General features: G+C 34.4%; 1 protein-coding gene across 5 annotated transcripts in view; it reads left to right on the forward strand.

The window, feature by feature from the left end:
- Positions 1-1,076: 1,076 nt before the first annotated feature.
- mRpL14 (mitochondrial ribosomal protein L14) overlaps positions 1,077-24,714 on the forward strand; it is a 64,009-nt gene continuing 40,371 nt past the window's right edge. The window contains exons 1-3 of one of the 5 annotated variants that reach the window (XM_090399094.1): positions 1,077-1,135; positions 6,470-6,570; positions 10,605-10,693. In XM_090399094.1, coding sequence (XP_090255220.1) covers positions 10,617-10,693 — 77 coding nt within the window. In that variant the 5' untranslated portion in view covers positions 1,077-1,135; positions 6,470-6,570; positions 10,605-10,616. Of the gene's footprint in view, positions 1,136-1,203; positions 1,235-1,631; positions 1,652-1,771; positions 1,913-6,469; positions 6,571-10,604; positions 10,694-24,714 lie in introns of those variants that run through there. The other 4 variants (XM_090399097.1, XM_090399095.1, XM_090399099.1 and 1 more) reach the window with 4 other exon arrangements.

Here is a 24,714-nt window from a genome sequence, read left to right on the forward strand (position 1 = left end):
TTTCAGTGTTTTGCCATTGTTGTCCAGTTAGGTGATGCGGGTCCTTCCTGTAGTTCACTTGTTGCCTGATTTGCAGGATCCTCTACATCTGACATAGGGCTTGATGACTTTTAGTCATATAGATTTCTTCTTGCTTTTTAGCATTAAAATCCGGGATGGTACACTCTTTGTGTGGCTCTTCCGTTGATCCTCTCTAGTTAGGGCAGTCCTCTTGGTAGCTAAGCTACCGCTAGAAGAGCTCTCATCATCAAGTGCGTGATTCTCCCTGACCGCCAAGACAAGACTGTGTTCACTGGGAGATTATTATTATTAGTATTATTATTATTATTATTTAGATATTTCGTATTGTTATTGATTAAGGAATACTCTTAAGAGGTCCAAGGACTCACACAGGAGGGGACTTCACGCCATCCTGACCGTCTATACTACTTAATTTTTTTCACGGGTAGAGATAAAAAGTCTGAGTTCATTGGTAGCTTAAAAAGTGTATATAGAAGTAATTAATTAGCGTATGATGACACAGTGACAGTGAGGCCAATATGAACAGCACGGTACCATCTTATGAAACCAACATAAAGCTATTGGTTAAAATGTATGTTTTTGTCTGTCAATTGCGTGTGTTTTCCTAGCTAGTTTGCCTGTTCTGAGGGACGAAAAACCCGAGTTTCCGGGAGAAAAACTCCTCTATCCCTGTATGAGTCTGGCTAATTTACGTTTAGTGAATTTTAGAATCCTGATAAAGGTTCCTGACGTCATGGACGGGAATCGAACCCAGATCTTTCTGACCAAAGGGCTTTGTTTATACCGAATTAGCTATAGAGGCTCTATTGTATATACAGATTCGCCACAGCAGAAGACTTTAGGTCTTTTCCGATTGAAGGACGCAATATCCCGCTGTTCTTTTTATTTTCCTTTCATTTAATAGTTTTGTTGAGGAAATTAAGCAATTTAAACTTTTTTTTCAATGTTTGTAATTTTTATTACTTTTATTAAATATTTGTTATGTGATTGTTTATATCGCAATTTCATTCTGAAGATTTGTGTAGTATCTTGTATTATACAAGATTTTTCGTGCGAGAATATTTGGGATGTTTATTTTGTGTTTTAGTACATCAAGAACAGACAATTTTGTGATGTGAGTTAGTGATGTTTGTGGATGTTGTATATTTATTTGTTTAAGTTATTAATATATGTGATGGTTATTAGCAGTTTAACTTACTCTATTAAGTAATCTGTACGTTCTGTTATTCCATACTAGCAGAGTAACGTAAAAAATTTACTCTTGAGTTGCTTTCCGTTTTATTAGAGATGGAAGGCACACTGAATAGAATTAGTAAAGAGAATGTGAGGATTTTTTTTTTTTTTTCCCCTCCTCATCTGTTAGACTGTTTATCAGTCAGTGAAAGGTTTCAGGTACCAAGTTGAATATGAATTCGGTGACCCAGAAGCTTTTTATATATAATCTTTTCGAAAAGCTACTTAAAGATCCAACCTCTGTTTTTTATTTTTAGATGGAAAAACAGAGATCACTTCAGTAATTCCACTGGAGTTGCGTCAGCTGAAGACTGTGTAATGGATGTAATTTTTCCATTTAGCAAAGCTGCGAAGCTAGCAAAAAAATATATCTCTATATACGCTACTGAAAAGAAATGTAATAATGTTATGCAAACTATAAATCTTCAAACATCACATTTTATTATTATTATTATTATTATTGTAAACAGAAACTTGGTACTATTTAGTTTTGAGCAACTATTTAGTTTCAACCTATTCTATAATGAGAATTAACAGTTCTAAAACACTTTTCCAGTGAAGGCATCAGTCAAAAACATTAATAAAGAAGCAAATACTTTGGGGTTGGCCAATTAGTTTTAGAACCACTGGTTCAAAAACTTAGGTAATGCTGTTTAAAGTTAGGTAACATCGCATATACTATTTAGATGAGTATTCATATATTTCTAATCCTTTTATTTAGCTTTTTTTTTTCTCTAAGAATATACTTTAAATGTGTCAAATGAAAGGCCCTATTTTTATCTTTTATGTGACTCTCAACTATTAAAGTGGCTAAGTTTATATATATATATATATATATATGTGTGTGTGTGTGTGTGTGTGTCTATATTATTACATAGATCCCCATGGAGTCCTCACCATGGGAAACCCACACTAATGTTTATACACACAATACCTATCGTACCTCACCTTAAACTTGTTCATTTGTAAATGTGCCCACCACTACTTCTAACAATCTAATCCATTCATTTACCACTCTCCATGCAAAAAATCTAGTCTGCACACCCTTACTTACTGCACTCTTATACAACTTCCACAGATGATCCCTGGCTCTCTGACTAGTTCTCATATATTGAAAAATTTCCTTTGCTTCAATTTTATTAAAACTCCTTTAATATCTTCTAAGTTTCTAATATGTCTCCTCCTTTTTTGCATAGCAAGTAAACTTTGCAACCCACACACCTGCTACCTGTCCTCAAAGGAGTATTCCACATAATATTCCTGTCACCAGCTTGGTCACTTCTCTCTAAATAACTTTCACCATCACCTGATCTCCCAGAAACTGAGGTGACCAAATCTGTGTGCAGTAGTCAAGATATGGCCAAATCATAGCCTTATAAAGAGGGATAATAACTCCCTATTTTGTTAGCCTGTTTGTCAATAGCCAAGAAATCCTTTGAGCTATTTTACCAACTTTTGCAATATGACCTCTGAACTTCAATTCTTTGTCCATCATTATCTCCAGGATAAAGGATTAAATCAAGAATATTTTCTTGACATCTTTAATTTATAGTATAACCAAGGGGAAAAATTTCAACATTGATGTATCAGTGTGATGCACAGTATACATCCTTTTCAACCTGAAATGCACAACTTTACATTTTGCAACATTAAATTGATGATCATTATCCTTTGCTGACAATGCCAATTTCAGCTTGCAGGATATCTACATCACCTTTATTAACTATTGTCCTCCCCAGTTTTGTAACATCAGCAAACAAATGAATACACCCGCCCCCTAAATCTTTTTCTATATCATTGACATACAAATTAAAGAGTAGTAAAATTTCAACATTGATGTATCAGTGTGATGCACAGTATACATCCTTTTCAACCTGAAGTGCATAACTTTACATTTTGCAACATTAAATTGATGATCATTATCCTTTGCCAACAATGCCAATTTATTTAAATCAGCTTGCAGGATATCTACATCACCTTTATTAACTATTGTCCTCCCCAGTTTTGCAACATCAGCAAACAAATGAATACCCCCCCCTCCCCTAAATCTTTTCCTTTATCATTGACATACAAATTAAAGAGTAGTGGCCCTTGTACAGAGACCTGCATCACTTGCTGCAGCAAGTGGTTGTCATTCTGTGTCCATACAAACGAAAAAAAAAAAAAAAATTGCTTTTGTTTCAAAGACAGGTACAGTAGATGTTGTGTTCATTGTTTGTCTCCCACGATGAATCTTCAGATCCCATGGAGGTGTCTGTGTAATAATTATATATGATGAAACAGAAAACAAGGAAAAGGCAGGATCAGTAACAGTATGCTGAGGCTGTATTGACTGCTTCTGTTTAATATGTATGTCATTTATAATGGGGATTTCGGGAGAATATCCTGTGGATGCTGAAGTGGAGATTAGTAAATAAATGTGATGCAAAGATATTTGAGGGTGATTTAAATAGATTGACATCATGGGCAAAGGATTGCCACTTTGGTCAGGCAGAGTGTAATATCATATACTTTGGGATGAAAAGATTATACAAGCTATGTGTTGTTGATGGTTGCATACTGCAGGATCTTTGAGGTTAGGATTTGCAGGTGATGAGCAGGGAATTGAATTCATAGTATGTATTGCAAAAGTGAACAGAATCACATAAAATATCCTTGTATTTTCAAAATACATTGATAAATATAAATTAACGATGCCAAGAAATTATATTCTTGGTTTAATCCTTTATCCAAGTGTGAGCAAGCAAAGTTTGCACATGAAGTAACTTCCTGACTGGGCAACTCATATATAGAGGCTAATCACATCACTTGCCTTAATATCCCATAATGCAACAAACATATCCTTACAGACATTTTAAGGCAATGCATTATGGGAAGGGTCACTACCCAGAACAGTTTTGACCTTTATTGAGGTCTTATCAGTGGAGCCATATCCAGAAGTGATACCAAGGTTGAAGTAATGCAGATATCATATTTCTATAAACAAGTTGCCAAAAGGTGTCTCCTGTTATTACTAAAATACATTCAACGTCTATCTATAATCCAGAAGGTGTGACACCTTTTGGCTACTCGTATATGGAAATATGATTTCTGCATTACTTCAACCTTGGTATCACTTCTAGGTGTGGCTCCCACTAATGAGACCTCACTAAAGGTCGAAATCGGTCTGGGTAGTGACCCCGCCCATAATGCATCATGTCTGTAAGGATATGTGCTTTGCATTATGGAATACTAAGGCAAGTTATGTGAAGGCATTAGCCTCTATATAAGAGTTGCCCAGTCGTTAAGTTACTTCATGTGCAAACTTTGTTTGCTTACACTTGGATAAAGGATTAAATCAAGAATATTTTCTTGACATCTTTAATTTATAGTATAGCCAAGTGGAAAAATTTCAACATTGATAAGTATTAGGAAGTTATCTCACTTTATGATATCTAGAATGCTGTGCTCAAATATGGTCATGTTGATTTCTGTTCTTTGTCAATAACTGTGCCAATAAACTGTCAGGTTAAGTGGATCAAAGTTCTCCATCTTTTACCTCCTGTATTCACTTCATGAACACTGTTCTAGCTCAGGTTTCTTTTCTAAAGTTTCTCTTATCACCCCACCTTTTCTGTGGTCTTCAGCTTGGTCTTTTCTCCTCAATTTTCATTTCATACATTCTTGGTATTTTTTCCCCAAATTCATTCTCATTATGTCCAAAACACTTTCTAGTCCCAGAAAGTTCTTAATGTCCATACGAGTTGCTGGAAATGGGGAATGAGTTACCAGAAATGGTTTTGAGTGCTCGGTCAATGAATGAGTTTAAGGAGCATTACATTGTATAAACATGGAAAAGCACGATAGGAAAAAAAAAAAAATCTCAATATTCTACAAATCCTATTTATAATCTACCACGGTGGTTCTATTATTTGGCCATTATTATTTAACTTTAATGGCATTAGGGATAGACTAAAGGGAGATATCTAGTTTGCTGATGATGCTGAGTTGGGACGAAGAACATATCTTGTACCTAATCAAAGTCATCCCACGCAGTTCTCAAGATGGCTTTGACAGACTAATTCTGAATGTTCATGAGCATCAGTTTAATAATTCTAAGGGTCATTTCAGGCAGAATATTGTTAATGGGAATTTGCTCATGTTATCAATGAAGTTAGATGGGGGGAAGGGGTTAGTGGAGAGTTCAAGTTTTGGAGGTCACATTCTAAGGTGATTAAGTCATTGCATCGGATAACTGCTCTACCAACTAGAGAAAAAAGGAAGTTATTCTCCTTTACTTTGATAAGACCACATCTGGACTACTTTGTGCAGGTCGGTCACCTGGATTCCAAGGAGATGGAGAAATAGTTGAAAGATCCAGAGGCAGGTGACCAAGGTAACTGGCCTATAAAATTGCTTGTATAAGGAAAGATTGATGGAATGTGGACCTCAAAGCTTCAGAAATATAGTTGAGAGGATATATGATAGAAAGCTGTAGTTTTTTTTTGGGAGAGGACGGTACAGCACTTTTATTAACACTGATATGCCACGTACAGATGTGGTATCATTTTGCAAAGAATGCATACCATCGTCTGTTGTTTTCCAAAAAAAACAAAAAAAAAAACCACTGATATAAAAATAATTTGATAATTAAAATAATAATAAAAAATAAAAATAAATTTAATAATTTAAAACATAATTGATAAGGGGTACTTATAGCTTAGATATAAGTGACATATTGAAGCTTTTGGCTTGTGCAATTAGAACATGTGAGGTTCTCTTTGTGGTGTGTGGAAATAAGTCACTACCATTAGATGTAGGCATCTTCAATGACCTGGGTTTGATTCCTGTCCATGACATGAGGAACCTTTATCTGATCTCTTTCAACTAAAGGTGAGGTTGCCGGTCTAATACAGAGGTAGAGGGTTTTTTTTCACCTGGAAACTTTCACCTGGATTTTTTTTTCTCTTTTAGAACAGGTAAATTAGCCTTATGAACATACTTGGATCTACAGTTATAAAATATACTTAATTCCTCATTAGGAGGGCTCAACCTGTGGGTTGAGCTAAGGGATGGGGGAGGAAGGGGGGGGGGAACTCATACAAAATAATGAAACTAAAATAGCCTTCTCTCTAAGTCCCTTGGAAGCTGTGCATAATAATAATAATAAATGTCTGAAGTTTATAACTGAATAACAGCTGCTGTCTGTAACTAAAATCTGTTTTTTCTGTTACAGAGCATGGAATGAATACATGAAACACGCATCATATAGCCAGTTCAACTCTCCAACATTTCCAGATAATCCAGATACTGTGTGGCTTACTGTATTACCTAAAGGTAAATGTTACATTTAAAAATTATAATAAATTTTAAACATTTTTTCAGATAACCACATCTCATGTCCTTGAGACATGCATTGAATTATTTTTAATTCAGATATTCATTTGATAAGGGACACTTCACATGACTTTAAGCTGTCTCAAATTTTAAAGAAATGTGATGGAAAAGCATTGTTTGGTTTTACTAGATTGCATTGTCAGCTAGACTGGACTTTTCATGTCAAAAATATTGAATATGTTCTTATTTCATTTGAGTTATGTTATGATTCATGTTGCAAGAACGGAATTCTATAACGTGGGAGAGACTATGGATAAATTTTTTTTGTTATAGTGCAAATGGAATGTAAGATATTTTAATGTCAGATAAAAGGATCTGTAGTTAAACTACTCTTCACAATACATTCAATCTTTTTGTTTATTCGGAAGGATACTGACATGTCATGATAAGAATATGATTGTACCACTGCATAAGGCAAGGTTGCACCCGGACTGCTAGGCACAGGTTTGGCCTCTTGAATTATCAAGGAGAGTAAAGGAAATTCTGGAAGGAATCCACATTTAGAATAATTTGGAGAATGTTGGTTGAATGGAGTATTACAAAAGCTGGTTTTGATCATGTCAACATTTAATGAATTCAAAATGCAGTTGGATAGATAAATTGTGAAGATACTGGAAGCTTCCTATAGTAAATCTAGATGACTATTTGGGATAACAACAGCAATACGTTATCTATTAAGATGTTCCTGTTTTCTGGATAAGGAGTTATATGAGAAGTTTAAATGGATATTTGCATATCATGTATTTATCTTGATATTCATTTTGCAGGGCATCAGGAAATTTCAAAAAAGCAACATTATTGAAAGCAGATGCGAGAATTTTTCAGCATGCAGTCATCAATATGATGATGATGGGTTATTATCTGCTGTTAGATAAAGATGTAGGCATCTTCAATGAATGTATCCAAACAGAGGTATGATAGATATTTAACTGAGTGACTAGAATGGTGAGCCTCTGTAGCTCACTCGGTATAGATGAAACCCTTTGGTCGGAAAGACCTGGATTTGATTCCTGTCCATGTATATGCATACTATTAGGTGAAAACAGTCATCATTTGTTGACATGTGTCTAGAGTGTGATGATAAAAAGAAAGAGGATTCTGTATGGTAACATGGTGTAAGGAATTATGCTGGGGGAGGATGGCATAGAGTTACCATATAATATATATTGTATATAAACAACTGCATATATAATATTATGTATAGAATTAAATGATATCTGACTAAAATTGGTACCTAGTATTTATATTCTGCTCCCTACTGGGGACTGTTACAGTTGACATTTCTCCACAGTATTGTAAATGGATTGCAGAGAAATATACTGGTGTAGGTAAATGATAACCCAGGAAGAATTATTGGGAACGATGACTAATATAATGAAGGATAAAAGATTATCAGTTTCTTAAAGGATAACAGCTGCCATTTCAGTTTGGCAAAGTATAAGATTAGTAGTGTATTACATTGGGATAGGTCTGGCAGCAGTTGAGTTCAGGGAACATATTGTATAAACTACATTTTCAGGAAAAAGAATGTATTATTATTATTACGGGCAGCTCCAAGGAGTCCTTAGACTCATCGAGGGAGGCCCCACATCATATCAAGAACAACTATTCAACATTCACACAGTATCTATCATACCTCTCCTTGAGCTCATTTTCAGTCATGGCACCCACAACAGATTCTGGCAGCTTATTCCACTCATTTACCACTCTCCAAGTAAAAAACCTAGCTCTAACACCCTTGCTAACCACACTCTTACCAAGTTTCCATGGATGGCCCCTAGTCCTTCCACTACCAGTCCTATTCTCAAAAATATCTTCTGAATTAACTTTATAGAAACCCTTCATTAATTTGAATGTCTCAATCATATCACCCCTTTTCCGCCTATCAACCAATTTCTGCAGCCCACAAATCTTCAACCTGTTCTCATAAGGTTCATTCCATAGTCCTGCTATTATCTTGGTCACTCGTCTCTGGATCCTCTCCACCTCCTCCCCATCCAGAAGAAACCGTGGCACCCATATCTGGGCACAGTAGTCTAGATGGAGTCTTATCAAGGCTCAATACAGAGGAACAATAACCTGTTTGTCTCTGCTCGTTAAGTGTTTTTCAGCAACCAAGTGATTTGATGAGCTGATTTTGCCACTTTTGCGATGTGTCCCCTAAACTTCAACTCCCTATCCACCAACACTCCCAAATCCCTGGCTTCGTCAATCTCCTGGAGTACAGTTCCACCAATGTGATATACTGCTGCTAATCTTTTCACCCTAAAATGCAAAACCTTACATTTTTCACATTAAATTGACATCCATTCTCCTTAGCCCAGTCCTCCAAACTATCCAAATCATCCTGCAAAATTTTGACATCCTGAGCATTCACTATTGCTCTACCTAACTTTGCATCATCCGCAAATAGATGCACAGTTCCTTTCAGATCCTTTTCTATATTGTTAATGAACAAATTAAGCAGTAGTGGTCCAAGAACAGAACCCTGCGGCACACCACTAGTCACAGGCTGACATTTGGACTCTACTCCTGAATAAACCACTCTCTGATATCTCCATCAACCACTGTCTTATCCATCTCACTAACCCTATATCCATTCTCATATGCTGCAGTTTACTGATTAGAATTCCATGTGGTATCCTATCAAAGGTTTTAGCAAGTCCAGTAGAATCACTGTAAACCCATTATCCTTATCCAGTTTAGCCGTCACTGTGTTATGGAACGTGAGCAAGTTACTGAGGCATGATCAACCCTTCACAAAACCATGCTGTCCCCCCATAAAGTATCCCATTTTCATCTCCAATCTTGTATTTTCCTCTTGACTATTTTCTCCAAGACCTTGACAACAATTCCTGATATGCTGATTAGCCGGTAATTTTCAACAGCAGTCTTGGAACCTCCTTTATGTGGGGGGACTATTTCCCCCTCGTTTCCACCCCCTTGGGACTAACCCAAACACGAGACTCAAATTAAACAGAATGGTCAAAGGCACTGACAATTCTTTAGCCGCTTCTCGTACGAATCATACTTTTTTTTATTGGCTAGTACACTCGTTAGATATTTATGCATCCACTTTGCTCTATGTATCGCTCTGCTGAACAGCGGAGCGATACATTGCATCCACTCACTCATTGCATCTATCTCATCTTTTTTATTATCTGTTAAACCATTAATTTGCTCTGTATTAATACCTTCATTCACACTTTCTACATTCACGCCCTCACAGCTCTCTGGTACAACCTCACAATTATTTACCATATCGCTATTTTCTACATTCTGAAATTTGACAAAAATATCACATTCGCGACCTGAAATACACTTTAATTCCTTATTTTCCCTACATTTTCAGATAGTACATTGAATAATCTCCTTTGTATTACAGTTATTGAACAAAGATGGCGAACCATTATTACTAGCCACCATTTTCCTGCTTACCGGAGCCATGTGCGTGCCTCTATCGTATTTTATAAATCAATAATTGAATTATGATGTAGTTAAGTATAATAATGCTGTATTCATATCTTTTACATAACAGTTCCTTCATTAATTTTTTATGAGGTTTTTATACTACTACTATCTACTTGGCATTTTTGATTTGCTTTACTTGTTGTCTATTTGTCTTTGTTGCATGCACATGCTGATACACACAAACTGTTTTTAACACCAAAATGATACACACAAACTGTTTTTAACACCAAAATAGCTTGTCACTTGATTTATCTTACATGTTTGTGTATGAGGCACAAACATGTGCACTCTTTCTCTCACTCACCTACTTTGATACCAAATCACTTGCTACTTGCATTCTTGAAGAAAAGTGTTGTTGAACTTATTGTTTCATCTTTGTGAAATGACATATTCCATATAATTTGAGGAACAGAATTAGTGGTGTGTGTTATTATTTTGATAATTTACATATCACTACAATTATTTCTCTAGTTGAAGGTTTTTTTTCCCTCCCCTCTTTATAGATATCTACCAAAATGTTATCTCAGTTCAGTTCGACATTGGGGATATGCTATAAACATATAAATTTTACTACCATTTTAAGATATTTCAGGTAAGCACAAATATTGAATGAATACTTATGTTTTTCATATATAGAAACATTTTTCAAAATTTCATAGAAATTACAAGAGATATAGTAATGTTTCTGCACATGTAGGAGAATTCTCATTATTGCCTTATAAGTTGAAGATAAACTGTGATTTTAGATAGTTTTTTTTCCTTTCATTTTTTTATGGATTTGATTACGTAATCATGAAAAATATTTGCAAGCAAGCACTTTTATTGTACTTATGTTTTATGTTTTCCTTTCTAAAGTACGAGGGCTGTTCAATAAGTAATAAGACTAATTTTACTGTCGCGAAACCACTCATCACAATATTATTTTCTGTGGAATAAAGAAATGTTGCTGTCTGTATTAACAAAAGAGGTTGATAGATGGCTTATATGGGCTGATGTGCCAGAGTGTCACGTGACTAAACGCAAGCTTGTTTCGCCGCGACCAGTCGTCGAAATGGAAGCGTCCTTGGAACAGCATTGTGTGATTAAATTTTGTGTGCATTTGCAAAAATCGGCATCGGACACTTTTAACATGATACGTGAAACTTTCCATGATGAAGCAATGTCGAGGGCAAGTGTTTTTTGCTGGCATAAAACTTTTAAGGAAGGAAGGCAAAATGTGGAAGACTTTCAATGTCCATCACAGAGACAATGATCAACACAGCAGCGATTATCATCAAGGAGGATCGCAGAATTACAGTACGCCAGCTGAATGTGTTCTCCTGAATATTTTTGTGGGAAGTGTTTACTCAATCATGGCTGAACATTTGGGACTGAAACGTGTTTGCGCCCAATGGATTCCCAAATTCTTGACACAGAGCAAATGCAGCATCGAGTGGATGTGTGCACAGAATGGAAAGAAAGACTGGAACAAGAAGGCGACAACTTCTTAAAACGCATTGTTAATAATTGGTGTTTATATATAGATGATATTCATAGATATTATCATAATATTTAATCCTACCATAGAGATGATCTCTGTTTCTAACAATAATTTTAATTTATTTCCGAGTGTGCCTATATATTATTATATGCACAAGAGTTCACTCCAATTGGTGCAATGACCTTAACTCTTTCAGAATCCAAATAATCACTGACTCAAGACCAATATACAAAATAAACACATTTAATATAACAAAAACAATATATATATATATATATATATATACACTTCAAACAAATATTACATAACTAATTACAAAATTAATTGGATCCAAGGCCTTTTAAAAATAAACTTACACTTAAGACTAGACTAAACACTTTGTTTGCACAATCACAAAATGTTCATAGCCAGTTTCTTTCTCTGTCAAGGCCCTTTTCCAAAGATATATGACTTGATTCTTCATTTTCACAGGATCCTTTATCATCACTTATGTAGCACACATTAATTCTTCCGAACTTAATTCTATCTCTTTTCTTCAGTAGAAATAATAGTCAGATTTCGCATCCTTAATACAGATGAAACTTCCTAATCAGAGTTTTCTCGAACATTCCTTTAGAATGTAAATAGCAAATTCTTCTTTTATTCACTAAATGCTTATTGACTGTCTTAACTCTTCCAATTAAAAAAAAAACTTAGTTCTATGATTCCCTTTTCGGAATCTACTATAAATCTTCCAATTAATGTTTCCTCCAATATTCCTTTTAAAAACGATCTATAGCAATATTTCCTTTTATTTATCAATACTTATTCCACATTAAAACTTAATAGTTCCACGATTCCTTTTTCGGAATATACTATTAATTTTCCTCCGACTGTCACATTAAAAAAAACTTCAAGTTCCTCTGAATCTAAATATCTGTCCTGCCTGTATTCTAAATTCCTTCTGAACGCTATCCTGTTTACAGCCGTTACTCAGATACCGAACGCTTTCCTTGTCAGCTGTCAATCACACATCCAACTTCTTGGCGAGCATGCGCACTTCATGAAAGTGGCAAGCGAGAAACTAAATGCTGTATAATGGCTGACACGTTGTCTCCATTAGCGACAAGAGAATGTCTTCATAAAACACAACTTTTGATCATTTTAAATCGCAATAAAATTCTTGTAAGTAATACAAATATCAAATCTGGTAAGTACTTCAATTTTTAAAAGCTTTACATATCATTTTTGACAAAACAATTTCAATAACGGGCACATCGCAAGTGCCAACAATACGTGTTATGAAACTAAAACTAATAAATATTTTAACATGAACAATTCGTAAAAATATTCAGAATTTTAAATTATGATTATTTTTACATCAGTTTCATCTTTCTCTGAAAAATTTTTTTTTAAAAAAATTTTAAATATTTAACCTATATCTAAACAAAACTTTTAATGCTTATTCCTAGATCTTAAAAAATAATGTGATTCTTGTTGATCATGATTTACACTTTCGGAATCACTAGTTTCAGAATCATCTGATGCTAGAGATGATTCAGAATTTACATCTTCTAATTTACTATACTTACAAATTTCATTTCTATACCTTTCAAATATTTTATTTAAACTATTTGAATTATGCCCTAAATCTACAGAATCATCACTATCAGAATCAAATTCTACAGGTGTCTGAGATTCTTTATCCTTACTAACTAAATTAGAAGTATTTTCACATTCCTCTGGCTTATTTAACTCCAAATTAACTATACTATGATATTCTACTACTATTTCATCAGTGTTAGAGTCAGTTTGATTATCATCACTCTTACATTGTACATTATCTGAATTATATACCCTGGGATTTCTAAAATTTCCTGTATTAGGTTTTACCAAAATTTAATTTTCTCCTTTCTTGTATATTTGAATTATGAGCTTTAAAACTATTCCGTTTCCTATTATTTGTTTGTGAATGAGATGCATAATTAGTACCAGGAAAACAATGCTCATCTTTCAATATTTTATTCATATTGTCTCCTAATGTAACTAACATCCTACTCCCTAAAAAGTACCTTTTTAACCTATCAGAGTGTACACTTAAAATTTTACTAGGATTTTTGACATCTTGAATCCTAAAATTCACAGGAGAAAATTTGTCTAAAATTCTATATGGACCTAAAGCTTTCTTTCCTAATTTCCCAACCCTTTTTATACTAGATTTATCATCTAACAATACTAAATCTCCTGGTGCAAATGACTTATACTTTCTAAAACGATTTATATACTGCCTAGTTTTTTGAGAACTTAATTTACTTATTTCACCTACTAATCTGTGAGTAGCGGAAAATTTATCTACCACTGTTTTCAGATACTCATTTATGTCATTGTATCCTGTATTAGAAATGACTGAAACAAGTTCATTAGGAAAGATTGGATCAAAACCATATAAAGCAAAAGATGGTTTTTCTTTGATAGCAGTATGAAAAGCAGATCTGCATGCAAATAATGTTGGAGAAATATATGTATCCCAATCATTCATTTTAGTGTTTGCTAGATTGGAAAGTATTTGCTTTATATTTTTTCAGCTTCTCACACATACCATTACACTGTGGGTGGTAAGGTGTAGTAAAAATCTTCCCAACGTTGAGTAATTTACATAACTGTAACAACAGTTCAGATGTGAAATTTGCTCCTTGATCTGAAAGTAAGGTCTGAGGAGTTCCATATCTACAAATAATCATATTCAAAAACTTTCTTGCAATAGTCTTTGCAGTTTGATCCTTCATTGACACTGCTTCAGGAAATCTAGTTAGCATATCTATAGCTACTAGAATGTACCTATTGCCTTTTTTAGTAATTGGCAGTGGACCTGCTACATCAATAGCAACAGCCTGAAAAGGTCCAGTTGGAATTGGAAATGGTTGTAATGGAGCTTTTCCCCTAAAAGGGGATCTTATTTGGCATTTATGGCATTTGACTTATGTGAGTATGTCACTCTTCATACCTTTCCAGATATAACGATCCTTTATTCTTTCCCAAGTTCTAGAAAATCCTTGGTGTCCTGCCAAGTCTGAATCATGGAAAATGTACATAATCCAAGGAATTACTTGGAGTTGGTGCCAATATTTTCACTTTCAACCTTCCATCTTCCATTTGTCTAGATAAGAGTAATCCATCTTTATCTAAATACAAGTTTTCCAGGTTTAAAAATGTATCCAGTTGAGTTTCACCCTTCAATACTGCTTCATAGATAGTTTTGAGTACAGGATCATATTTCTGAGCTTGGACAATCTTATCCTTTTCCCAAATTTGTGAACTAGGTTCCTTATTCTTTAGAGTCTCAATAATGAACACCTGATCATTATCATTAGTGTCTCGAAAAACTTCAGGAGACTGCTCTAATTTTCCTTTGTCACCTGATTTCCTGTCTAAATGGCATTCTAGTCCACACAACGACACTGTATTATCAACAAAATTTCATGCAAAACCATAACGTATCAGAAAATCAATTTCAAATAAACTTTCCATTTAGCGTTTCCTTGAACATTCAATTAGAACGTCAACTGCAATATCTTTTGTTTACTAAATATTTGTTGACAGTTTCAATTCCTCCAGTTTAAAGACTCACAGCTCTATGATTCATTTTCACTTGTATATTTGGATTTGATGATTCTGGAAGAACTATTAATGGATGACAAACTTTCAATGGAAAACAAGGAATTGAAATAAAAACATTTATTTGCTTATCAGCTGAAATTTCTGATTCAAATATTCCCTTTAATTTAATTGGACAACTTAAAACTGAAATGTCATTTGGAATTAGAGATTTAATTTTGTTAAACAAGCTATAAGAAATGAGTGAGATATGTTCACCTGTGTCAGGTTTAGAAAATTAATTGGATCCAAGGCCTTTTAAAAATAAACTTGCACTTAAGACTAGACTAAACACTTTGTTTGCACAATCACAAAATGTTCATAGCCAGTTTCTTTCTCTGTCAAGGCCTTTTCCGAAGATATATGACTCTTTTCTTCATTTTCACAGGATCCTTTATCATCACTTATGTAGCACACATTAATTCTTTCGAACTTAATTCTATCTCTTTTCTTCAGTAGAAATAATAGTCAGATTCGGCATCCTTAATACAGATGAAACTTCCTAATCAGAGTTTTCTCGAACACTCCTTTAGAACGTAAATAGCAAATTCTTCTTTTATTCACTAAATGCTTATTGACTGTCTTAACTCTTCCAATTAAAAAAAAAACTTACAGTTCTACGATTCCCTTTTCGGAATCTACTATAAATCTTCCAATTAGCGTTTCCTGTAATATTCCTTTTAAAAAAGATCTATAGCAATATTTCCCTTTTATTTAGTAATACTTATTCCACATTAAAACTTAATAGTTCCACGATTCCTTTTTCGGAATATACTATTAATTTTCCTCCGACTGTCACATAAAAAAAAAACTCAAGTTCCTCTGAATCTAAATATCTGTCCCGCCTGTGTTCTAAATTCCTTCCGAACGCTATCTTGTTTACAGCTGTTACTCAGATACCAAATGCTTTCCTTGTCAGCTGTCAATCACACATCCAACTTCTCGCAAGCATGTGCACTCCATGAAAGTGGCAAGCGAGAAACTAAATACTGTATAATGGCTGACACGTTGTCTCCATTGGCGACAAGAGAATGTCTTTGTAAAACACAACTTTTGATAATTTTAAATCGCAATAAAATTCTTGTAAGTAATACAAATATCAAATCTGGTAAGTACTTCAATTTTTAAAAGCTTTACATATCATTTTTGACAAAACAATTTCAATAATGGGCACATCGCAAGTGCTGACAATGCATGTTATAAAACTAATAAATATTTTAACATAAACTCATAACAATATTCAGAATTTTAAATTATGATTATTTTTACAGCATCATTACAGCAGATGAAGCTTGGTTGTATCATTATGACCCTACAATGAAACAACAAAGCAGTGAATGGAAGCATCTGTCTTCGCCTATCCCCAAGAAAGCAAAAACTGTAAAATCGGCTGATAAAGTTATGACCATAATGTTTTTTGACTGCAAAGGCATTGTTTACCAACACGCTGTAGAACCCGGGAATACTATAAACAGCTCATACTATGCGGATGTTTTACGGACAATGGTACAGCACGTCAAAAGGAAGTGTCCATTGCTGAAAAAAAAAATGGCTTCTTATTGCACCACGATAATGCAAGGCCACATATTGCTGGTGATGTAGTGGACGTTTTGCAGAAGAACAACATAGATATTCTACCACACCCTCCATACAGTCCTGATCTCGCACCGTGCGATTTCTGGCTGTTTCCTCAGCTCAAGAAACCACTAAGAGGCTGCCATTTCAAAAGCAACAAAGCATGTGTAAAAGCTGCGAAGGCAGTTTTGAAAGAACTCTCAAAAAACGGACTTTCACATGTATTTAAGAAGTGGACGCAACATTGGGACAAATGCATCGCGTCTCACGGTAGTTACTTCGAAAAAGACCATGTAAATGATGACGATTAAAGGTAATCTGTTTTCTGTATAAATATAGTCTTAATACTTATTGAACAGCCTCCGTACATATTATTTTTTATTCAAAAACTTCTATATCAAACCCCACATGCAATAGGATATGGTTTGATATAGAGGATCCGTTGATATTTCTCAAACGGGTGGAAGTTATGTTTGGTAGTCTTTTGGGAAAATAAGCTTCTAAAAAAAAAAAAAACCAGAGGGTTGAAATGAAAAAAGGAGAATGAGAAGTTAAATTGCTAGATTTTAAAAGTAGATAGTGAAAGTGTCCTGTGAGCGGCTGCTGTTTATATTTTTACAGGCTTTAAGGAAAGAGGAGGAGTAATGGTGGATATTCAGCAGAGCAGTGGTGATGAAAATACCTATAAAAAGGCCTAAGGCAGAAAGAACACATATGAGAAAGGGATTGGAATGAGTCTTAAAAGTTATTTGTTAATTGGATTGCCTTCATTTTGGATAATATGAATCCTTTTTAGAGAGGTTTTTGGTGCACCACTTCAAATGTAAGAATAGGATTCTAAAATTTCACAGATTTGGGATTTGTATAGTGCAATTGTAGTTAATGTGGAATGGAAAAGGATGGGTTTTGGTTTTTGGTGGCTGATGAGGCTGGGTATATAATGGGTTTCTGCTACAAAGTGTAAGGCATGCTGAGAAGAAAAGTCAGATCTTGCCTAAAGATTTGAGCATTCAAAAGCATGGGGAAGGTGAAATAATATTTTTCTTACAAGAAATTAGATAAGACTGTTTGGTTGATCACTAGATTATCCTCAGCACTGGAGAAAAGCCAGGAGATGAGTGTTTAGAGATCCACTTGCAAAGGGTGGAAGGTAGATGAATCTGTGAATTAAATGCATTAAAAATGTCAGGAGCAAACAGGAATTTCTTCAAACACTTCCATGTCTTTTGTTCAGAGATCAGTAATGATTACAAAATCTGTGTTTTGAGAGTGCTGAAACTCATATTGCTGGTTTTCTAACTATTTGGTGGGCCTCCACATGACTGAAGGAGTTGGTTTTTGATGACCTTCATTAGTTTTGAGGGAACCAAAATTAGGGTAACAGGACAGTAGTATGATGACTGACCTATTTCCCTTTTCTGGAATGGGATGCATATATATGTGCTTTCATGGAATTTATTCAGATGAATAATTAAATGGATGTTAATTCAGAGGCACGGATTCAACTAGAATGTATTGATATCTGAGCTGTTCAGCCAGTTTCTTTCTGATAAACACCAGATGAGGCATACATCATGTGTTCTTGGTATAGTAGGAGATAATTTGCTATGGTCATCACATCACATCAGGAGTTGGAGAGAAGAAAAATGCTATAAGGTCAGTCTTGTACCTTAATATAAATAATAAATTGTACCTTTTGGATGTTTTAGAAGGAAGTTTCACCTTTCATGTTAGGATCTGGAATGCTTAATTGCCATTTGAGGAGGAGGTAAGTTTATCACTTGGATCTTTTTTTTTTCTTTTGTTTTTTCCAAGATTGTTGTAATCTGCTTAAGGGCCAAAGCTGGATGACTGGGAGACCCCCACATAGCCTTTATTAAGGAATACTGGTGGAAACTAGCCAGAGCTTTGGACATAATTTTCTAACTCCTCATCTTTTTGTGTACACTCCATTGGTATGTATTTAATGAGATACTGAATGAGGGTGGACTAGCAATTTGGGATTTAAGCAAGACCACAGACTAGTAAGGGAAAAAGTATGGATCAACAAAAAACGGAAACGAAATAAGCTCATAAGAAAAAAGTCCAATTTATGAATCTACATCTCTACCACAATAAAAGCTGTTATAGAGAATCACTCAAAAATGAACTAAAAAAGTTAAACACAGCTACTACATCGATGATGCTAATGAAATCTTAACAAAATCTATCTTGAATTGTGCACTAGAAATAGGAGATGTAAAAAGGCACCAAAGAGAGGAAAAACTAAGAGGAAACCTGAGATCTAATGAAGAAAAGAAGAGATATGAAAAGAGATTTGAATGACACCAGTAAAATAGAATATGTGAAAATTTGTAAAACTATACGTAAAAGGAGGAAACATGAAATTAGATTATAATACTAGGAAAATTAAAGAAACAATAGAAAACAATAGTAATATGAGGGTCCTAAGACGAACATTATCAGTTGGAACAAAGGAAATAGCTGCTGTAAGAGGAAAAACTGGTGAACAGTTTTTGGAGATGCAATAATCAAAAGAATTCAGGAATTTTATACTGAACTCTACTCTATGAAGACAAAGACTGAGACATCCAAGAATCATCTATAGATGACTCGAGTGAGGAAGAACACAATGCCCCTGAGATCTTACAAGGTGAAGTGGTGTAAATGCGAGTGTTTTTATTATTTATTTTATCCTTTTTCTTTATATCTCTTATTACTCTCTAATCTATTTCTTTTCTCTCTCTTTTATATCTTATCATCAATACCCAAATCTTTAACTTGTCTCTTTCCCTTATTCAACTCTATTAACTATAAACCTATATCCTCATGTTCCTTATTTTTACCTCCAGTATTCCTATTTTTATTATACCAAGGATCTCTAGATATTTATTTGAATTAGTGACTGCACCTCAGGAAATCCTTTTATGGCATTAAATATTACTACTTTCGGTAGATATACAGTCATGGCTATCCCTTTATCTAATTCTCATATTAATTATCTATCTTCCCTGCTCACAAGCTCGGTTTTTTTTTTTGAACAGTGCATCAAAGAATTAAATATCAGGCAACACTATTAATATTTAAACAACAAAATTTTAATTCACATAAGACAAATTTTACACTGCATTTTCAATAATAAAGGGAAACATCACAATTCAAACTGCATAAATAGACTAGTTAAGTTCCTGCATTTTCTCACACAAATCATATCACATATTTAACTAATTTTCTTAATATCACATAAATCATTTATACTGAGCAATGGTACTTATTACTTAAATGTTAACTCTTACTCATTGAACACATAAACAATATCTTTTACATACAATTGCTCTTTCCTTTCTATGCTGGGAATATTCTATAGGCAAATTTCAGCAAACAGTTATACTATGACTTAATTCAAACTACAAATTCCTGATACTTGATTACTTTATAATTCTTTAACTGTTAGATTTGCCTATTTAGATCAGCCTCTACTTACAGTCAATTAATAAGTGTTCTCTTAAAAGCTCAAGGAAATTTAACAAACAGGTCAACTCACTTTATAGCTGCTACCCTCTGTGTACTTGGCTTCGAACTGGACTTCCGTTCCGTGTCAGGTTTTTCAATCCCTCTTTATGCCGACGATGGGTCACTGATGCTTCCTTGGGACGCTGTACTGCCGCACTTCGAGCAAAGATTATCAGCTTGTGGAATGCTTGCATGTGCGTTGGATTAACGACACAATTTCTTCCCTCTGACAGCAGCTCCCGGCAAAGACTCGTTAATTCGTCTTCAACTATCAGCTTTGCCTGGCTGATCAGCTCCTTGTCATCTTTCTTTTAGATCATGGGCATGATTTCTTCAGATGTCGCGTTCTCGATGGCTTACATCTGCCGAACAACCATTGGCGACTTCTCGATCACGACCTCTGGATCACTGACGAAAATTTCTCGAACTGATAATGCGATCTTTTCGCCTACGCCTTTTATTCGGTCACTTCTGAATCCTTGTGCAGAGATATGTGAACCCTGAACATTTTGGTGAAATCCCTTGATCCTTTTCTCTGATTGACCCTTCCTTTGTTTTTCTCCTATACTCTCTAAATGCTATTCGTTCTGGCAGCTGACATTCGTTTGAAGCTTTTGTCGGTCAACCTAGCACTGACCTTGAGCTTCCCATGTAGTATACACACAAAGTTTGACGTCTTTACAAAAATCTAAAAATATACTGCTTTACTAATTGCAAGGTATTGCCTTAATACTACACCTTCTAGAATATTCCCTTATTTGGCATAGAGCACATACAAATTCCCATTGGGATTATTTACATATAACATACAACTATTTACAAGTTACAGGTCTTACTGGGCTCGACCTTGGTAAACTTTATGTGAAAATATTTGGACTTTTAGAGCCACATAAATATTTTTACAGTGGAAATGGCACTGCAGGAAATGAAGAATGGAAAGGTCCCAGGAGATGATGGAATTATGGTAGACTTCTTAAAACTGGGAGGAAGCCCTGTCATCAAACAGTTGACTAAGCGCTTTAATAAATGCCTAAAACAAAGAAAAATTCCAAAAAATTGGAACAATTCACTTCTAATATTAATTTTTAAAATGGGCAATAAGGAAGAAATTAAAGACTACAGACCTATAAGTCTACTCCCCACCATATATAAAGTCTTCACAAAAATTATAAATAATAGAATAAAATCTAAACTAGAGGGAATGCAATCCTGTGAATAAGCTGGATTTAGAAATAATTACAATACTTTGGACCATATTCATACATTAAGACAGCTCATTGAAAAATCAATTGAATACAATAAACCCTTATGTCTGACCTATACAGACTACGAAAAAGTATTTGATTCAGTTAAAACATCTGCAACGCTAAAAGCACTTGAAACCCAGGGAATTGTGAAACCATATATTGAAACACTAAAACATATTTACAATAATGCAACTTCTGTAATTAAATTATATAAAAACAGTGAAAAGTTCCCAGTACAAAAAGGCATCCGGCAAGGTGACACCATATCTCCCAAATTATTTACAGCTGCACTAGAGGAAGTCTTTAGAAGCCTTGATTGGGAAACAAAAGGAATAAACATAAATGGAGAAAGGTGCATCATCTGAAATTTGCAGATGATATTGTTCTAATTGCAGATAATCTTGAAGAAAGGCTAAATCAGCTAAATGAAGCCTCCAGAGTAATTGGATTAAAAATAAATAGAGAAAAAACAAAAATAATGATGAATAAATACATAAACCATAGAACTGTCAAAGTTGAAAACCATGAAATAGAACAAGTTAGTTCATATGTATATTTGGGCTAATTGTTATCCTTTGAGGATTGCCAAAGAAAAGAGATTGAACGAAGAATTCACCTCGGATGGATGGCTTATGGGAAATGAGAGACATATTCAGAAGTAACATCCCTATGAGTCTAAAAAAGAAAGCTTTCGACCAGTACATACTTCCTGTGCTAACATATGGAGGAGAAACATGGACTTTAACAGAAGTCCTAAACAAAATGCTGAGAACAACACAACATCGCATGGAGAGAAGTATGCTAAAAATAACATTAAGAGATAGGAAGACAAATACCTGGATAAGATCTCAAACAGGTGTCATGGATATTGTAAAATACATTAAACAGGCTAAGTGGAGATGGGCTGGCCATATCACCAGATGAAGTGGCGGGAGATGGACTAGAAAAACAACAGAGTGGAGACCAATGGATGGAGCAAGACAAAGAGGAAGACCGAGAAGAAAGTAGAGGAATGAACTAGAACAAATTGCAGGAGTGAGATGGATGGGAGAGGCAGAAAACCGAGTGGTCTGGAAAATCATGGGAGAGACCTTCATCCAGCAGTGGGCAGAACCAAAAGGTTGAAGAAGAAGGAGGAAGAAGATAGCCTGTGCTGCATTAAACCAAAACAGAGTAATAGTACAGAATGATAGAATGTTATGTTGCATCACCTGTTTAAATGAAGTCCCTGTTCTGTTTTCTTCAGGTAACAAGGTGAACAATCAAAAGTCAGCTACTGGAACAAATTTACTCATCATCACCAGACTTGAAGATAGGCATAATCACAAAAAATATCAACAAAAAGAAGGGGCACTGATAGACAAATTAGAGAAGTACCTTATTGACATAATTGATGTAACGGTGTAAAGATCTGTTAAAAAGATTTTTTTTTTATCCCAAGTGTTTCGTATTTAGACCAGAGTTCAATTCTGATTGGTGCAATGACTTTTAACTATCTCTTTTAGAATCTAAAGTTATTGACTCAAAACCGAATAAAAAAATATATATACATTTAATGAAACTAAAACAACATATTCACTTTAAATAAAATTACATAACTACAAAATAACTGGATCCAAGGCCTTCTAAAATAAATCTACACTTTAGGGATTTTCTTATCCAAAATATTAAAATCATTCATTCTCTGACTCATTCTATTATTGGATTGTTTGACATATACTTAATCACGTCTACCAGACTAAAATAAACTCCTTGTTTTCACAACAACAAAACTGTTCATCAGAGTCAGTTTCTTTGTTAGGCCCTTTCCAAAAATATAAAATTTTCTTCTTTTCCATGGGATCCTTTTTAATCTCCCTTATGTAGCATACAGTATTATTCCTCCTGTCTCGCTGAAGTAGAAATATTTTTACCTCTTTCAATTCTATTTGTTATACAATTTACTAATTTTTGTACCAGAGAAAGACGTTTCTTCTATTACTTCATAAACAACATATCTAAGATGAACTCTTCTTGTTAAGCTACTTTACAGTTTTATTTTCACCACTTGCCTTTTCCATACTAATCCAGTGTCCTTAAGACAGAAGATGAAACTTTCCATTTAGCGTTTCCTTGAACATTCAATTAGAACGTCAACTGCAATATCTTTTGTTTACTAAATATTTGTTGACAGTTTCAATTCCTCCAGTTTAAAGACTCACAGCTCTATGATTCATTTTCAGAATCTTCCATTAATATTCTTCTGACTGTCATCCAAAAGTTAAAAAACTTCCTAAAAACAAAATTCTCTGGTTGCCATTCTCAAATTTTTGTTAACTCCCTACTTGTTTTCCTCGCTACCATGATACCGAACACTGTCAGCTGTCAAGCATTCATCAATGAGCATGCACGCTCCATATAAATAGTAAGCAAGAAGTTAAGTATAATGGCTGACACATTGTCTCTGTTAGCATAATTAGAATGTCTTTTCAAAACACAACACTTAATAATTTTAAATTACAATAAGAAGATTGAAAGTAACACAGTTATCAGAATCTAGTAAGTACATCAAATTTTTAGATGCTTTACATTCATTTTTACAATAATATATCAAAAACCGGTGAATCCTTCTAAATAACAACTACAAGATGCTATATTTAGGAAATAGTGGTCATGGTGTTAGCCTAAAGATAATCTTCTTGAATGGCAGGCATTTTTGGCAGATGATTTTGTTGTAGACATATCAGAATGGGCAATATCAGAAATAGACAATGACACTTATATGTGCATGTGGTCCCACAGAAGGTTTGGTTCTATCAAGATAAATAAAAAAAGTAGAGTGATTTTTTGAGTCATTAGAGAAAGCAGCTGAAAATAGATCCTTGTTGGAGATCTAAAGAACAGAGTAGAAAATGAATAATAGACATATAGAAATGTTTTGGGAAAGTTTAGTAGAAAATAGCAAAGCTAATAATAATGATAAATATTCATTGCATTTCTTTTCATGACATGAACTAGTCATTACCAATATCATGTTTGATACTGGTAATGTTAAGTGACTGTGCTATTTGATAGTTGTATCTTTATGCTGCTTTGGGATGCAAGAGTAGACTAGGGATTTGAAATAGGGAGCGATCACCATTTAGTTTTGAGTAGGACAAAAATCAGTTTCGTATGAAAAGGAAA

The sequence above is a fragment of the Typopeltis vanoorti genome, chromosome 10 (assembly GCF_054136105.1).
Source record: "Typopeltis vanoorti isolate ZY-2024b chromosome 10, IOZ_Tvanoo_1.0, whole genome shotgun sequence".
In the NCBI taxonomy this organism is placed as follows: domain Eukaryota; kingdom Metazoa; phylum Arthropoda; class Arachnida; order Uropygi; family Thelyphonidae; genus Typopeltis; species Typopeltis vanoorti.